General features: G+C 49.2%; 1 protein-coding gene across 2 annotated transcripts in view; it reads left to right on the plus strand.

Moving 5' to 3' along the window:
• The window catches only part of ATP8A2 (ATPase phospholipid transporting 8A2), a 466,915-nt gene that overhangs the window by 410,167 nt on the left and 38,118 nt on the right, over positions 1–18,630 (plus strand). For both annotated transcript variants that reach the window (XM_045567137.1, XM_045567138.1), the window contains 2 exons: positions 12,223–12,311; positions 18,250–18,354. In XM_045567137.1, coding sequence (XP_045423093.1) covers positions 12,223–12,311; positions 18,250–18,354 — 194 coding nt within the window. The remainder of the gene's footprint in view (positions 1–12,222; positions 12,312–18,249; positions 18,355–18,630) is intronic.

Consider the following 18,630-nt stretch of genomic DNA (forward strand, 5'->3'; position numbering starts at 1 on the left):
GAAACACCCCCGTGGCTCGCTGTTGTCTCCTGAGTGCAGCCTGAGCCCCTCAGTCTTCCCGCCTGTGCAGACCTCCCTGCCGACATGCGCCTAAACCCCAGCACACTGTTCTCTTGCAGGAAAGACCCCCGCACCCCCACACCCCCCGCCCTGCCCTGTAGCTCCCAGTGGGGTCCTTGTCCCTCTTCTGGCTGGAGTGCTCCTCTTACCCGTGACAAGGTGGAACCTCAGTGAACCCACACCGGGATCTCTCTTCTAGAACCCGCGTGACTCTGCTTTGCAAGTATCTCCATTCCCCCCACCCTGCCCGTGAGCTGCTTGAGGGCGAGCGCTGTCCCTCCTGTCCCCCTGCGGTCCTGGCAGCAGCACATGCTGAATGGAGCCTTGGTGACTTCGTCTGTGCCCCCGGCTTTAAACCCAGCATCCTACCCTGGGCCTCACGGTGCAAGTGCCACTCGCCAGGGCCAAGAGTGGAGTGTACCCAAGCTGTGGCAGATTTCACCTGCAGAGACAAAGGCCGGGGAATTAAATACCTGGTGTGTTCAAATGTAACATGCTATTTGCTTCATATCTTTTTGAAAGTAAATAAAACAGGGACCACATTATTTGTATCCCCCCTCTGTGCCCTCCAGTCTCACTCTCCATGGGGTAGAAATACTCCCCTTGCTGCAATGCTCGCTGTCCTCGTGCATGTCCTCCGTGTGTGCAAACCTGCAGGAGATACAGACAGTACGGTGTTGGCTTTGCAGGGTTTGCAACTATGTAGATTGTATCATTTGTACCCTTCTCCTCAACACTGAGTTGTTTTGTTATTTTAAAATGTTTTTGAAGTTTATCCATAGTGATATAATTGTAGTTCATTCATTTTAGTGCTGTTTTGATTTATATAAATATGCCAAAATTTATTTAGTCTCCTATTGATAAACATTTAGGTTTTCTTTTTGTGCCCCCCACCCCCGCGATTGCCAATAACACCACAGCAAACACTCCTAAGCATATCTGTCTGTGGACACGGATGAGTTTCCCGAGAGTATATAATCTGGAATGGAATGTACATTGGAAATCACTCAATCTGTGGCTTTCCTTTAACTTTGTTTATGGTATCTTTTAGCACAAAAGTTTTCCATTTTAACGCAGTCAAGCTCATCTGTCTTCTTTCACGGTTTTTGCTATTTGTATGTTTTCTAAAAGCTTAGAGTCATAAAGAGATTCTCCTATATTTCTTCTAAAAAGTTTTTTTTTTTTTTTTTGAAACAGAGTGTTGCTTTGTTGCCCTGGCTAGAGTGAGTGCCGTGGCGTCAGCCTAGCTCACAGCAACCTCAAACTCCTGGGCTTAAGCGATCCTCCTGCCTCAGCCTCCCGAGTCGCTGGGACTACAGGCATGCACCACCATGCCTGGCTAATTTTTTCTATATATATTTTAGTTGGCCAGATAATTTCTTTCTATTTTTAGTAGAGACGGGGTCTCGCTGTTGCTCAGGCTGGTCTCAAACTCCTGACCTCGAGCGATTCACCCGCCTCGGCCTCCCAGAGTGCTGGGATTACAGGCGTGAGCCACCGCGCCCGGCCAAAAAGTTTTCAATACTTTTCAGTGTGAGGTCTGTGATCTACCTGGAAGTGATGCCTGCCTGTGGTATGAAGTTGCCTCTCATGTTTCCACCTAGATAAGCAGCACCACATGTTGACGACCCCTCTTCCCCGCCGGTGGACAATGCTAGGTTTCTCGTGTTGTCAAGTGAGATTGTCGTGTCTAGGCTCAGAGTCTTGGGTGTTGCACTGAGGGGAGGGTCTGAGCAGGGCCCTTGTGCTGCTCTGGAGCTACGTTTAGAGGGACACGAGCTTTTGCCCCCAGAGTTTGAAGCTAGGAGAGCATCCGAGATGGCCCGTGATCCCTGTGTGGGAGGCTCTGCCTCTCTGGAGAGTCTCAGAGTGGTAACACAACTCCAGGACGGCTGTCTCAGCGCCCACGGCTGGAAACCCACGGAGGGCTGCTGTACTGGCAGCTGCAGGCTTCCTCTCCTCGCTCAGATACTTCCCTTTTATGAAGTGACCATAGTCACGCGTTGCATAAGGACGTTTCGGGCCATGACAGACCACATATACTACGGTGTTGCCATACTGTGTTTTTGCTGTACCTTCTCTGTGTTTAGACATGTTTGGATACACAGATATTAAACTGCTTACCACTGTGTTACACGTGCCCGCGGTGTTCAGGACAGTCACATGCTGTGCAGCCCGGTCGCCCAGGAGCAGCGGGCTGTGCCCGGGAGCGCATGGCCTAGGTGTGCGCTGTCCCATCCAGGATTGTGTGAGTTTGCTCTACGATGCGCATGCAAGGAACAAATTGCCTAACGATAATTTCTCAGAACAATGTCCCCATCGTTAGGGGACACATGACTGTGTTTTTAACTTGCCAGTGCCCTCTGGGATGATTTGAAGACTAAGATGTTATTTTTGCTTCACAGGCACTGACCTTACTAGGACTTGTCCGACTAAGGAGTAGGGAGGACCCATGAAATCCAGTCAAACCACACCACCCCGGGTAGACTCTGAGACGACTGTTAATGTTTATTATCTGAGTACCAAGACGCAGCAGCGTCTGCGCTACCGAGTAATGCACGGCAGCTTGCTCAGCACAACTGCAGTGTGCCGGGGGACGACGAAATTCCCTGGGAACAGTCTAATTATTAAACTTATTATTTTAAGGCTATTATATTTTAAGCACAGCAGAAAAACACAAGGGTCAGGAGTGTAGCGAAAGAATTAACTTATGTGTGGTAAAGTCAGACTGGGATTTCTGAGCTAAAAATGAAAGCTGGATTATAGGAATTTAAAGGCTTGCAATTGATTAAAATAAAAGTTATTGAAAGGTTAGCAAATTATAATACAAAACATGTTAGTAAATTATGAAGTAGACAGTGAAGCCATCGCTTGTTAAGAGTATGCATCTCTGATGCTGTGGGACAGGCACTGACCCCAGAGTTGGAGAAAACTGGATTCAAACCCTGACGCAGCCCCTGCCTGTGTGGCCTTGGACTGGCCACTGAGCCTCAATTCCCTCATCTATAAAATGGGAACAATTTGTGTCTTTCTTGCAAGGGTTTTTGTGGGGCTTAGAAATAATATACGTGGTAGTACCCAGGGAGGAGGGGTTGATAGAAGACGGTAGAAACTGAAACCAAGACCTGCCTCTCCCTCATGCCCGGGGCCGGTGCCCCAGTGATGGAATAGGGAGTTCTGGGGCAGAGGGGAGGGGAGTGGGGCTTGGTTTCAGACACAAAATATGCATGTGTATCATTTGGGATACCTTACTGGGAGCTTGGCGTGGCCGAGGGCTGTGCTGCCCAGTCCTGCTGTGCACCCAGCAGTGCGTGTGAACGGACAGGGGACTAGTCTGCACTGCGCATGTGGTTCCATCAAGTGCGTGTAGATGCTCGCGGGTGGGGTCTGGGGCTTGTGCTGCCTTCCTCCCACCCATGACTCTCAGAAGTAACCAAGAGAGTGGCGCAGAGTAAGTGCCCTAAAACTGCGGCGGAGGGAAGGCAGGTTGCTTGTGGTTGCGACATTACCCGTTTCATGAAAGAAATAATTATCGATTTTAAAAGTAGAAAGCATTATTTTAATTTCTTCAGTTGGTACTTCAGTTGAAGGACATGTTTTTGCAGTTTTCATTGTGTTGTCATAAAATCTTTAAGTCAAGTCTTTTCACCCCTAAAAACATTTTTCTATTTAAAAAAAAAGCAACAACAAACCATGAATTTTAGTGTAGAAGGGCAGTAAAAAGGATGACAGCAAGAGCAAGTGAGCAGAGACACACACACACACACACACACACACACACGGGGGTGGGGGGAGAGAGAGGAATATGCAGAAGGAGTCCAGGGGGAGGGGGGGCGGCTACAAGCTGCTGCTGAATTTCAGTTGCAGTTGTCAGAGTTAAAGAAAACATTGGAGAAAATGTCTCATCGAGGGGTCCCCGGATTGTTCTGCTCCGGGAAGGCTGAGGGCTGGCCCGGGGCCAGCTGGCAGGGGCTCAGGCGCCTGGTACTGAGCTCCAGCCACTGAGCTCATTGGCTCCAGCTAAGTCATTTTACAGTCAGAGCTGTTTCAAGACCAGCGTTTGGTACAATACAGATGTTGGGGTTGGGGGAGGCAAAGTAGAATTTGAGGAAGGAAGAAATACGTGCTTATTTTTGAGAGCTTGGCTCCAGGGCAGCATGGGCTTCTGGTGCAGTGGAATGCGTGAGCGTATGAGCACAGCTAGCCGTGTGCTGGGCACCACAGCCCTGGGAGGGAGAGGCGCCAGTTTCAGTGTTGCATCCTAGGCTCAGAGGCACAGCTCCACCCGGGTCCGTCCGGAGGCACAGTTCCACTCACCACACTCGGCTGCTCAGACGGTCCCTGCGGGTCCCAAGCTCTGCTCCCTTGGTACATGCTCACATTACTTAGTGAGGCCAAGGAGCCCACCGGCTGTACTACCAAGGGGACCTCTCTCTCCTCCTGAGCGTCCTTCTCGTAGATCTCAGTTCTGAGATACAGATCGAGAAGCACCCCAAGAAATCCCACCGGATGGAAGGCAAAATAACGCTGATCCCCAGCTGTGAACAAGAGCCAAGGGGAGGCTGCCTAAGACCAAATCGCGGCAGAGTTAAAGGCTGGTGACTCAAGGCCTTTCTGTGCCCACCCCCAGCACCCTCGGCCCCTGCTCGTGTTGCCGTGAATGTCCTGTGCCCACTGATTTAAACATTATGTAATGATGTATGAATTATTGTCAAACCCAGATTCGCATTCAAGACTGTTAATTCTACTCTGCTCAAACTCGCCCGTGGAATCCCTCTACCAGGGCAGAGAGGGGACACACCCCTGGGAGGCCCAGGAGGTATCCTGGGTGTTGCATCTCAAAAAGGATCTTCATTTGAAGTCTCTGGTTTTAGGCAGAAAAAGAAATCACTCAAATGTATTATGAAAATGTTCTTAGCTTTAATGTGAAATGATCTGTTTTCCAAATATTTGGGTGAGATTGAAGACCCGGGAGGCTGTGTCTTGTGAGCCTCCCGTGGTTTGATGTAACTACTAGCACACTGGTATTCTAATTTAGGATACAGGGAATCTTTCAGGTTGTGTTAGCACTTTTAAGAGTATTCTGAGCGCCCAGAGGAGTGACGGGTAGGACTTTTCAGGGAGATACAATATCTTGTATTTAAGGTATGTTTGTGTGTATACATGTGATCCACATTGTCTACATGGTCATTAATTCCAAGGAGAGAAGTCGAGGCTTGGGGCATTGTCCTTCCCGGGGTCACTCCTGTCAGGCCACATGGGTGCTGCTTGCCGTAGCGCCTGTGAGCCTGCTGTCACGGCAGGAGCCGGGGACGTCTTGATCACCACCAGGGACAACTGCTGTGCAGGAGGCTGGAAGGCCAGGATGGTCTCTCGGACTTGCAGCTCTGTGGTAGGGTCAGATAAGCAGACAGCCACGGGCAGTTCTTCTCTGTGTGATGGAGGAGTCTTCATTCCCACTTCGTGCCCCCTGGAAGCAGCGGAGGCTCCAGAGCACGGCTGGGCTGAGAGCTGCCCTCTTCCTCCTGGGCTGGGATCCCGGCAGGCACTGCGTTCGGCCTTGTGCTGTGCAGCTATGTGGACGACATTTTTTGTGAGCAGTCACCCCCCGTTTTTCCTTTTCTGTTTGGGCACAAGGTTGTTGATGAACATCCCTCATCATCAGAGAGCAATATCTGAACGTCCTGAGGGGTGGTCTGCAGCCCCGAGGAGCAGCACGTGGCAATGCACGATGAGAGGTTCACCTGCATCGATTCACAAAAATGGAAGGCAGCACGTAGGCATTGAGCACCAGGGAACGATGCATGTACTGGAGCGCAGGGAACAGACTTTAGCTTTCCACTGCAGCGTCACTGTGAGCACTCGCTGTCTGTCACCAGTAAGCACCTGCTCCCAGTATAGTTCGAGAATTCTGTAGCATGCAGCTCACACCCCTCCTGAGAACAGGGGTGGGCGAGCCTTCTCCTGACAGTGGAGCAGGTCGTACTCTTTGGTACCCGGTTCCCCTCAGAACTCATTCAGGAGTCCTGGTACGTCACTGTCAAGTGTGTCTGGGATGTCGACTTAAGAACTGTCGCTACAGTCAATAGTGTAAAACAAAAATCAGCTACAGGTACTGTGTGTGACACCATGTGCCGGGCACTTTCTGTAGTGCTTTCCATTTATGAATTCGTTTAAGTGGCACAGTCACCCTTTGCGGCAAGTACTGTATTTTCCCATCTTACAGAGGAAGAAACCGAGGCGTGATCGTGAAGGGATGAGTGATTGGCAGAGCTGCGAGTGGAGCTTAGGCCGTCTGTCCGTGCTTGCTGTGGGCTGACTGTTTGTGTCCCTCCCCAGACTCAGCTGCTGAAGCCCTTCCCTCCAGTGTGACGGTGTCATGAGGTGGGGCCTTTAGCAGGTAACCGGGGTTAGCTGAGGTCATGAGGGTGGGGCCTTCTCGGTGGGATCAGTGCCCTTATAGGAAGGGAAGCCAGGAGCTCACTCTCTCTCTCTCTGTCTATGCACAAATAAAGAAGCCTTCTGGGCACACAGTGAGATGGAGGCCTTCCGCAAGCCAGGAAGAGGGCCTTTGCCGGCACCCCGATTTCGGATTTCCAGCCTCCAGGACTGGGAGGAAAGAAATGTCTGCTGTTTAAGCTGCCCGATCTGTGGCATTTTCTGGCAGCCCAGCTGAGTCAAGCAGCGCTTTTGAAGACTGTGCAATCCGTCCCCTCGCGGAGGATCTCACGGCCCCCACCTTTCAAGAAGCACTTGCCTGTCACCCTCTGGTCCTTTCGGATGCCCTTCCCCAGCAGTGCCTCCACAGCTCTTGATCAGAGGCCCTGGGTTCATGCCCCTCTGTGGGAGGAGGGTGAGCACACACCTCCTCACTCTGCCTGGGGGAGTGTGGGCGACCCACCGACGGTGCCGCGGGGCTGTGTGTTCAGGCACCACGGCAGCTGGTGAATGGATGAAGTGAAGATGGTGCCATCTGTTCCAGGGCTCTGGGCTCCGTGGGGACAAGAGGGCAGGTTTTGCTGCGCCTCGACCCAGTGCCTGTGTCCCTGGACCTCCCAGATGCAGAGGCCGGCAGGTCATGGCCACGCGAGGGCTGCTCGTCTCTTCCCAGGATTCACAGCTCAGACGGCGACAAAGAGAAATGGTCATCAGCCACGTCGTTAGCAGTGTCTGCCCTAAATACTGTGCTTTAATGTTGGACCTAATATTCCAAGTTATCAGGGGTTTTGAGACTGTTTGGCATCTAATCTGTCTCTTCAGGAAGGCGTGTGACTTTGCTGCATCAGCACCATGCCTTCCGTGTAACCACGTGAGGGTTACAGTCCAGAAACAGTGATTGTTAAAATTGCCCACAAACACGTGACATAAACAAGGTGCCACAGACACGCAGGCCCCCAGCATAATTTCTGGAAACTGTGGTCTCACCTCTGCCTGAGGACAGTCACAGCTGGGGTGAAGCTTGGCATCTGGGTGTCTCTGAAGCCTTCCTGTGACTCCCGCCAAACAACTGCCCCCGCGACATAGAAGACAGAGACTGCGCACCTGTCTTCAGGGGATGCTGGTTTGTTATATTGTTCCTGAAAGTAGGAGAGTGCAGATGGCTTGTTTTTAAACTATGCAAACCAGTTCTAAACCAGTCCCATTCTCACACGTCCCCGGAGCAGCAATATGCTGTTTTCCTGCCTGAATTTCGCATATCACACGCTATGCAGAATGGCACGAGATTGCCCAAATAACGGCTTCAGCAAGTTACTAGAAAGCAGAGTGTGGGGGTCCTTCTGGGTGATACAATATAGCTATTTGGTTAGAGCAAACATTTTGTCTCCAAAGCTGGGTGCTGACGAGAAAAATGGGAAGCAAAAATGACTCTTACTGTGAAAGAAAAACCAATTAACAATTTGAGGGATTTAAGGACCTCACCTTTCTCTCAAATAAGTAGGCGAAGTACACTGACAACACTCCACCTCTTCACACCCTGTTTGGGAAAATTGGGAATTGTCTCCTCCTCACCACCTGGGAAATGAACAAGAGTTTAGTTGTTACCTCCAGTTAAAAACTAAACACACTCCGGTCTGTGTGTCTTGCAGGGAGAGGGAGTCCCGGTTTGCATCAGGGGCTCCTTTCCAGAGGTTTTCAGCCTTGTCTGAGTTGTCCCGCCTGCCAGGGGAGAGCGGCCCCCTCTCGGGAAGCTTCTGCCTTAATTAGCTCAGGGGACGGTGATAATGTTTGCCACAGTGGTCCTACCTCATGCACAGTATCATCACCCCGGTGGGCCACTGGAGCGGCTGAAATCAGAAAGACGGGCAACAGCAGCTGTTGCTGAGGACGTGGAGCCACTGGAACGTGCACACAGTTGCTTTATTCAGACAGCCGCTTTGGAGAGCTCTTTGTCTGTTTCCTGTAAGATTAGTCATATGTTTCCCCAATCACAGGGCAACACCCCTCCCAGCTGCTTACCTAAAAGAATTGGAAACGTGTCCACAAAAAAAAAAGACGTGTACAAGCATGTACACAGCAGCCTTAGTCTTAATTATAGGCCCAAACTGGAAATAGCCCACATGCCCATCAGTAAGAGCCTGGATAAACACATTGGGAAACAGTCATACAATGGAATACTGTTCGAAAAATAAGAAGGAGTTACAGATGCATGCAACAGCATGCGTCAGTCTCAGAGACACTGTGCGGGGTGAAAGAAGCCAGATTCAAAAGGATTCGTACTTTGTCATTCCATTTATATGAGGTTCTAGAATGGGCAAGACTGAGCTGCAGTGATGGCAGTCAGGGCAGTGATTGCCTGCTGGGGGTGGGCGTGGGCTGGAGAGGGCACCAGAGGAGCAGTGGACATGTCCTGTACCTTGTTTGGGGTGGTACAGGCAGTTGTCAAAACTCTTGGAACTACATACTTAAGATTTGTGCATTTTAGTGTATTTACATTGTAACCCCCCAAACACATTGCCTTATCCTTGCAGAGGACGAATATGCTCCTTGGGAACATAAGGGGACACTTCTGAGAAACCTTATGTTGTTATGGTAATGAGCCACCACTAACTCTGGGGGTTTCAAAAAATAGCAAGGTCTACTGATAAAGCTCCCTTAGCTTTGGTGACAAAAAGCATTGATAACCCCCACTGTCAAAAAGGGTGTGTTTTTTCTATCTTTTGTTTTTAATGACACTGCATTTTGTAGGACTGTTTTTAGGCGGTTGCGTAATCTCTCCCACCGTCAGCTGCAGGTGATGGGGAGGCTAAGCTGGCAGCTTTTTGTGGGGGAAGCTGTGGGTTTGCATGTCCTTTGCACAGGTGTCCTGGACATGCCAGCGGTTGCTACATAAACATCAGGATGGGGTGCACTGGGGAGGTTTTGAGTTATCACAGGTATGCAGGTGCTGCTGGGATCACTTGGTCGTTTCTCTAAAATTTCATTTGTATTCACACAGAGCTTCTGAAATGAGTGCTTGGTAGAATCATCTTCAGAGAATGTTCCAGGGTATTTATTGAACTGAGATAGCTACCCTGTTTTCCGTAAAGCTAAGCTTAAAACTGGCACCAGGCTCTAGGCATTTTGTATGGGGAGAGAGTGGGCACACATGATTTTAGGAAATGAAGAACTAGCTTTCAGCCTGGGCTTTGCTTCCTCCCTCCCGTGGCAAGTCAGTGGGGGCTCACTCAGCACGTTATCTGGCCGTGGTGTTTTCTCGGCTGCTGCACGGCAGAGTTAGGGCCAGTCTCCTTCCGGTGCAGGGAGAATGTGTGTTCCCAGCAGGTGATGGGTGGGCTCAGCACACCTACCTCTCAGCCGAGCCTTTTGAGGGGCTCGCAGCTCCTAACTGTTCACCTGCTGCACAGGCACCCTGAGCAAAGGGAGTTGGAACTTGCATTGCCACCCTTCCTGAAAGGGTAAAAGGAGAGGAGGATGTAACTTTTGATATGCACACTCATGGAGAACAGTGTTTCTGGAAAGCCAAACCTCAAAAACACGGCAGAGACACCCCGGGCCTTTGAATGGAACAACATTTTCAGAGAGGAAGGTGAGGGGCAGGGAGGGCTGCGGAGACAGGCGGGGAGTGCAGCTACGAGTATTCTTAAACAGATTGCGTTGTGTTGCTGTGTCATTTGGTGGAGATGGATCAGAAATTTTTTTCGATCCTGTGTTTCTTTTTGTTTTTGTTTTCCAAATTTTCTTTTACTTAAAATTTGAAGTTGGTGCCTGGAGTTTCTGGTGTTAAATGGAAGTTAAACTTATGCCGTGAGTATTGTGCTCTCTCTAAATGTAAACCGCTCTCTCCCGCCCAGGCAGATGCGGTGAGGGGAGGGAAGCTCTCCTTCCTCACACGCAGGGGAGGGGACAGGGCTAGTTTGCATCCTGAGGACTCTGCCACAAGTGCTCCGGGGAAGGTGCAGACTTAGTTTTTCTTCTGTAAAATGGGTATTGTGAAGGGTTAAATAAAGGGCTTTATGAGAAGTCCTGACACACAGTGATGCACAAAGAAATCCTAGTTTCCTTCTCCTTGAAGGTGCACTGTTGTCTTCTCTGTCTTTATCACGTCTTTTCAAGTTCACCCCACACTGGGGAACACAAAGCCTGTCACCACGTCCGTAGCAGCCGGTCCTGTCACTGTGGATACATGCGATTTCCCCCAAACCTCACTACTTCCCAGTTTAACAGCCATAAAAGGCCAGGCACCACCAACAGAGCTCTGCAAGGGTTTCGGAGGCAGGAGGGCCGTGGTTGGGCGTGGGCTTGGCCAGATGGGTGAAGTGGGTGCCTGGGATCGGGGGGTGGGGACACTGTGAGGACAGACCCCAAGCAGGAAAGCCCTGTGCGCAGATGAGCCGTAGGACCCGCGGTGCGTGTGGCCGTCCAGCTGGAGCAGAGGATGGAAACCAGAGTGATGGATGCTGGAATGCCAGGCTTGGGCCGGGTGAACCACCCCTTCGTACCGTACAACGGAGCTGCCCTGGGCGCCCCCATAATAGGCCCCTCTGTGTCCCTGCCGAGGTCCCCAGGTTAATAGTCCCTCAGTCCCTCGGCCCTGCCTCCCTATACAGGTCTCACTCCGCTTTGCAGTGAGCTTCTAGCGAAACATCTATTCCAGCAGCACCAAGTGGTTAAGGACTCCAGAAAAGAAAACTCAGGGAACGTGAAGGGCTTGGACACTTTAACTTTGTCCCTTTCCCAGGTGGCCCAGGCTTCCCAGCCAGCTTGCCAGGTGCCAGCCAGCTCTGTGCTGCCAGCCTTTGCTCACTTGAAACCCAAATGTAAGGAATCTGTACTCCCCAGCGCCCCCCCCATTTCTATTCGGAATAAATGCCTCCCTCCATTTGCTTTCGCCCCATGTTCCCTTTTGACTCACCTAACATGTGACTTGGCCCTGCAACTCTGTCCCTCAAAACCCTCTCTACCCAAGTCCTCCCAGGCCATCGCAGACTCCAAGTGCCGGGAACAAGTCCGTCTCGTGGAGAGCCGTGCTCCCTGCTGCTCCTCCCTCCTTGCTCTTCTGCTGGGAGTCTGCCTCCCTCCGCCCCTGTGTGTGTGGAAACCCTGTTCGTCTTTCCAAGCACCTCTCACTTCTGCCATCTCTAAGAAGTCTGCCCGGAACCCCATAGGATGTTTCCCTGGTGTATGCCACATTCCACTCTGCATAGATTACACCACGGGATTTTTAGTTCCCTGAAGGCCGGGACCATGAGCTATTCGTCTTCCTGTTCTGGGTGAGAGAGCCGCTGTGCCCTGCGCCAGGTGGCTGTGACATGGGTACTGGCTCCGAGATGAACATGCAGTGAGGGAAATGAGCTGACACGTGAGTGGAGGGACCCAGTGAGGCCAGTCTGTTCCGTAGTGAAGTGACATGGGCAGCCCCGACGTTTCTGTCTGTGACGGATTTAGGACAGTGTCCTGATCAGGAGGGCCCTGGAGCACTTTGCAAGAGAGACAACAGCACATGTCAAGCTGGAAGACTGGGGCAAGAGGCCATAGAGCTCCAGAGAGGACCCAGCGCCTTCCGTCCCCTTGACGTTCTGGCCGGGTGCATGGGTCGCCTCCCATTGAGTTTAATGCTGTCTGCTGTTTTTGTATTGTGGGGTGGTTTACGTTGATTCAATTATGTCTCCCTGTTTTCGAAAGAAAAACTACTAATACGTGTGTCCCTTCTGTTTCTTGCAGGCAACGATGGTGCTGAGCTCCGCACACTTCTGGCTGGGCTTATTTCTGGTTCCCACGGCCTGCTTGATGGAAGATGTGGCGTGGAGAGCGTAAGTTGAGAAATGAAGGGGTGACGCTGAGTCTGCTTCATCTGTCCTCGCGATTGTCTTTCACGACAGTTCTGAAAAAACAAGTCTCCTGCCACCCGCCAGCAGAAGATTTTTTCTTTTTAATTTTTAAATTTAACTTTTGCTTCATCTTGGTATGAAAATATAGACAAAAGGGGGCCCTGAGAGACTGTGCAAAGGCCAGGGGGGATGGTGCCTCATGCATGACTGTGAGGAAGAGTTTTCTAAGCACAGACCCATTTCACCACGTTTAGGAAGTGCGACTCAAAACTAAAGTCTCTATATCTGAAACTCAATGTTAAGTGATCACAAATATGGCCTGGCTTTAAATCCCCTGCTTAAAGGAAAACTGTGTGTATGTAAGTCATATGTGTATGTGTAAGTCATTTCAAATTACAAGAATGACGTAGTCTTCATTTTTCCAACAATTCACAGTAAGAATCCTAGTAAAATTCTTGTAGAGAGTTAGTTTACAAGTTTATGATAAAATCAGTCACAAAGATGAAATTATAATATAGGTTATATAGGAAATAATTCATACTCATAACTCATAATTTTTGCTTTTATGTCTTAAAATATATCATTTCCAACATATCTTGTGTACAATGTAAGAGAAATAGCTAAGTTCCAAAATAATGTAAATTTAATTTCATCCATGAGCAAAAGGAGAGGATGCTCCAAATGAGACATTAATTATAGTGAGTTTTGTTTTGGGTGGGCCCAATTCTTTCTACAAATAGTTGCCAACTTCCCTGAAGATTGAGACTCCTAGCTTGGCTTAACTTTGGGCAAAGCATAATTATCTTAGGGCCCTGAGGTAGAGAATTGAGACTTTAATCCAAACCTTCCAGCAAAAGACATCAGATTTCATTTCTGTCTCTCCGTTGCTCCCACACGCAGTGAGAATTATTCTTGCCTGACAGTTAAGAATGTCTTTTGAAAAAGTCTTCAGTTTGGCTTTTTCTTGACAACCAGCGATACCTAATGCAGAGGGAAGGGGAAAGAATATTATGGCATATATATTTTTTCGCCATTAACTGAGTTTTTCAACTTTGTAAAAATTAAGTACTAATTTCTTAAGTGCTTTGATTTACCACTATTTCCATTTTATTTGCTAAAACTGTGTTCTGTAAATAGCAGAATCGCAATCCTCGGAAATGAAAATTATAGCCAGGAAAGATATTTCCTTAATCTAACAGAGGTACTGTAAGAAAGTATTAGTTCTACTGTGTGTTCTTTCAGCCAATAGGCCCACTTTTGGCTCAGTGTATTCCCGTGCTGGACTTGTTCTTTTGCAAAGATAAGTTCATTTGAGATAAGTATAGCATGGTCTTGGCTATACTGGATGACTTTTTCAGTTTATAGTGATTGAGAAGTAGTAAGCTGATTATCAGCTATCTTAATGTCATCCAAAAATTTTTTACTGAGACTACGTATTTGCAAAAGACTTTAGCAAAAGTGTCTATCTTCCATCACGAAGAGAATGTTTATAGATTCTGAAGTCTCTGTGCCTCCTTGCCTGCTTTCTGGACCTTTTTTCAATGCGTTCCAAGTAAAAATTCCCTGTCACCGTGAAGCAGATTATCTATTCCCTCAAACAGGACTTGTTTTTGGTTTCCCCTGGTGCTGTAAAATTAGCACCATTTACATTTTAACAAGGATGAATCAAACAATACTGTTTCCAGCTCCGCCATGTGGAAAGAGTAAAAGTCACTTCCTTTCCAAGGAGCTTGCCAGCCAGGTCAGCGCAGGGACCGGGGCTGTGCGAGGCTGCTGGGGGGGTGCAGGGAGGGTCGGCCCTGTGCATTGTCCCTCCTGAGCCTGCTGCCAGAGACGCGGCTTTTCCCAGGAGCTGACAGTATCTCAGTTCTGGGCTGAGCTGGAAAGGCCCCTGCTGAATTCCAGAGGCACTTCCTGAAACACATTTTTGTCTTGTTTTATCTGGAGGAGCAGAGAAGATAGCCGTATATTGGCTGTCACGTGGAGTATTTGCCCAAATGACACATATGCTCAATTTGTAATATCTCCTTAATGTCTAAACTAAGTCACCTCTGTCTTCAAAAGCAAGGATTTTGTGAGTGTTGGGGGGGCATTTTCCCTCTGATCGTGGGGCCCATATTATAACTCGTATTATAGTCAGAGCCTGGGATATTTGTTGTCAAGGCCAGTCAGTCCAGAGGCCCCTCGCAGTGAGGGCGTGTTGTGACTTGCTTCCCTCCGCTAAGGCCACAGAGCTTCAGCGTGATTTCTCTTTCTAAACTGCAGCTTTGGAAAATGTGTTCTGGGTTTTTCTTCCCATACACTGAACAAAAACGTTAGTCCTGACTGTTCCCAATCACCCATCGTTTGGTTTAGGTTGTCAGATGTTTACTGAGGCGTGACATGCCGTGATGCAGCCTAAACTGCCCGGAAGGGATTTCAGTTAGTGGAAAGGGGACCGAGGAGCAGCGTCAGAACCTGCTCTGTGGCGGCTGCACACGGCCACAGTGCAGATCTGGCCACGGTACTGTTGCAGTTCTTCAATTTTGCCTTGAGCCAGTCTTAAGGACTTTTTGTTTTGTTTTGAATTTTGGTGGTTATCACTCTCTTAAAAGGGCTTTCGAATTTTAGCACAAGGTCACCCTGCCTTTTCAAACCCACTTCTGTGGGTGCTTAAGAAAGTGAGCTGCTCCATCTTCCTGCGTTTTCCCCCTTTCTCCATCCAGTCTCTCGCTGCCTTTTTAGGACCAGGGCTGCTCAGAGTAAGAAAAGAGACGCAGAATGAGGTAATTCAGTCACTTTTTCCATGAAGTCTGTCAACTTTTTGAATGAAGATTCATTAATAGACGATCCTAAGTCAGGTTTGGAACACCATAAAACGCCTACGCTATTATTCTGCTAACCAGGATTTTCATGAGGGACCAAACTAACCTATCTCTTATTAAAGTAATTGATTGATTACACTTGATACCTGGCTAATGAGTATTGTTATTAGAAGCATGAAGTTTAAATTGCCCAGAACTAGCTTAATATCCCTTCGCTTACAGGCTTCCAAAGTGTTTACCTATGACAGCATGCGTAGGTAAGCTGCCATGCTCGGTTCTGTCGAGGGGAAATTCATTAGTATTGCTTTATAAAAATAGTATGAAGCTCGAGGCCCCTGAACACAGAGGAACCAGTTTCCTTTTATCTAGCTGTGTCTCCTGTGCTGTGCCATTCATCGCAAATACATTCCCAATTCCGCAATGACTTCATTTCCTTATTAAAACCCCAGATAGGAAGTTCAATGGAAAGAAGAGGTAATGAGCAACTTCTGTATACAAACGGGCCTTGTTTTTTTTTTTTTTTAACTTTCTAATGAAACTAATTTCTTTTGAAGCACATTGTATTTACTTTTTCATCTGCACTTAGAATTTGACATTTTCTTTTGACTCACTATCCTTGCAGACAAAAGAGTGAGTCTAGGCAAATGTTTCAGAAACAAAAAGGTGGGAAGTTCAAGATCCTAAACCAATCTGTTTCTTTTAGAAGTCCCTCAGAACCTGGAGTCATCTGAAAAGTCACGATGGCTGTCACACTCGTGTGTCAGCAGCCAGACACCCCCACCCTTCTGTGCTCTTCTGGCCGCTTGGAGTGGGGTTAGCGAAGCAAGCCCTGGGCCACCGGGGCAAGCCATTTGCAGACAGTGCAGCTCACTCCGTCAACGCTGCGACTTGGAACACCCGAACCCCTGTTCACAGCCAGACCTAAATGATGTGACAGTCACTGATGCTCAAAGACTGACTTTATAACCTACAAATATTACCTTTTAGTCCCCTCACATGTAGACTTTGACAGGGGGGATTTCAGAATCATTTTTCTGATTCAGGCCTTATTAGATAAAGGTGCTTGAGAAAACCGTTTTAAATTGCTAGCGTCCCTTGCGCCCAAGGGCTACATGCAGAAAGAGTAGCTGAATCACCGCCAGTGTTGCAATTCAGTGTTCTCCAATAGCAGCTAAGTTCCCAGGCGAGGAGCTAGCCTAGTGGAAATTGCTCAAATTGCCGAGTAACTCTTGGATATGGATGCAATTTCATCCACTGAGAACACGCACAGTGCCTGGGGGCACGAAGACACTCAGACTGGCACCTTCTGAGGCCATTTTGTGAATAAGTGAAGACAGGCACCGTCAATGTGGTGGGTCGGAGTCTCTCTCTCCTTGCCTAAGCTATAGATGCGCAGGGCCCTGCACCCAGAGGCCCAGCCTGCTCCTTAGTGACCCCTCCCTCCCAGCCCAGACGATAACAGAGGGGGATGTTCTATACCCTGCATGGGGGGAGAGGGGTGCAAGAGGATGCTGGTGGAATGGGGGGTCCTGAAAGAGGGAGAGAGCACACGCACCCTTTGGGAGTAGCCAGACGGCTCTCCTGGGACCCGTGTGTGCGGTGGCTCAGAGCGGGCTGGGGCACACCACTGCATGCTTATCAGTCCAGCCTCATAAGCCCAGGAGATAAAAGGCAAAGTTTGGGGCCCACATATTCAGTACTATTGAACAGTATACATTTGAACATCCTTTGGACTATCTCCTTTCCAGCAAAATGTTAGACGTTTTCTCATTTATTGTTTAAATTAAAATTCCACAGCCTCTGCTTTGAACTGCAGTATTTTATCAACCCTGAGTCTCCGGACACTGTTTGATGTAATTAAGGTATTATGTGTTAAAACCTGTGTGGTTTTCTCTTGTTTACTTTGCGGGAAAGGATGACAGGCACATATGCAGTGTCTTAGTGCTAATACTCCATTGCAGATTAACTTGAGTGTCAGGAGATGACTTGGCATTATCTTAACAGACTTTCTTTCCTTGAAGGTGGAGGGTGGGCCCAGAGTATGTGACTCTGCTGAACCGGCCATGTCTTCAGAATGTCCCCATGACACTGATTTCATTTCCGGGCAGATGTGCTCAGTTTTTTTCCTTATTCTATCTGTGAGTCCTGGGACTAGCAGGATCCTCACGTGTGTGGATATTGAAATTAAACCAGTGCACAGCTTTTCATAATAAGGAAACCTACTGTGCATGGCTAACTTATGAGCCTTTTTCTTTTTACAGTTTTTCTTTTGTCTGACCTATATCTTGTAAAATGCCTTTCTTCACCTAGATTGTTTCCAACCAGTAGTTCAGTTTTAGCCTTATTCAGTCTCAATTTTAGAAAGGCCCCGAGTTCAGCCAACTATCGGAACACTGGGAGGTATTCATCTTAGTTGCATCAGAAAAAAGGGTACAGGTACCTCTTCCTGTGGTTTAGGAAGGGCTGAGGTTCGCACTGCGGTAGCAAAGCCAGCTTGCTTCTGTTGTTTTGGCGCTATTGAGGCCTATGCATGTGGACCCTAATGGGGTGTCATTAGCAAAGAAAGATGGGAAATCTCCGCTTGGATACTGGTGTTGCCTCCACATTTCAGGTCAGGGGTTTTGCATCCAGAACACGATCACAGGCATCATAAGCCCAGTCGCTGCTGTGGCAGTGGCTCTTTTCACACTGAGAAGGGAGGGAGGACACTTGCTAACCCCTGGGCTCTCTGACTGCACTTGGGGCAAGGACCGGCATACGTGCACCAGGGTGAGGATTTAAAACCTCTTCTGGCCTTCAGAGCCTGCAGTGAAGACTTCAGAGGCAGACCCTGGGTCTCCATGAACCCCGCCCAGTCTCCGGTCTGAGTGACTGGGCTCCTGAGCCAGCTCCCCAGACTTCCCGCCCTTTGTGGTGGGGAGGGGGCGCCCCTGACATTCGTGGTCCCAGTCTGTGGAGCTGGAGCCCCTGTCACACACGGACACCTTGAACGGTCCACGCCGTCCTAAGCCTCGGCGGGAGGGCAGCTGGGTGTGGCCCCAGAGGGGAGCCACGGGTCTTCACAGCTGTGTCAAGTTCCTATGCCATGTTCTTTTTGTCTTTCCCCCATGATACAGGGCCAAGCATACCTGCAAAAAGACATTGCTGGAGGAGGTGCAGGAGCTGGAAACCAAGTCCAGAGTGATGGGAAAGGCCATGCTTCGGGACAGTAATGGAAAGAGGTGGGGCCGCGCCCTCGGAATGCTCACGGAGCTCGGGTCCTCCCGACCTTTCCCCAACTCCTTCCTGCGTTTCTTTTTCTCGCCTTGGTTCTCCCTGAGAGCACAGCAGGCTCAGTTTCAAGCATTTTGGTTGTTCTCAGTGAGATTTAAATTGCGCTGTCTCCTTGGCACGTGGAATCCGCCTTTCTGGGTGGCTGGGCCTGTCCCCAGGTAGGACCGGGGCTCTTACTGGGTCTGGAGGTGGGCAGAACAGCCCACCTGCAGAAGCTGGCATCA

The sequence above is a fragment of the Lemur catta genome, chromosome 13 (genome assembly GCF_020740605.2).
Source record: "Lemur catta isolate mLemCat1 chromosome 13, mLemCat1.pri, whole genome shotgun sequence".
NCBI lineage: Eukaryota > Metazoa > Chordata > Mammalia > Primates > Lemuridae > Lemur > Lemur catta.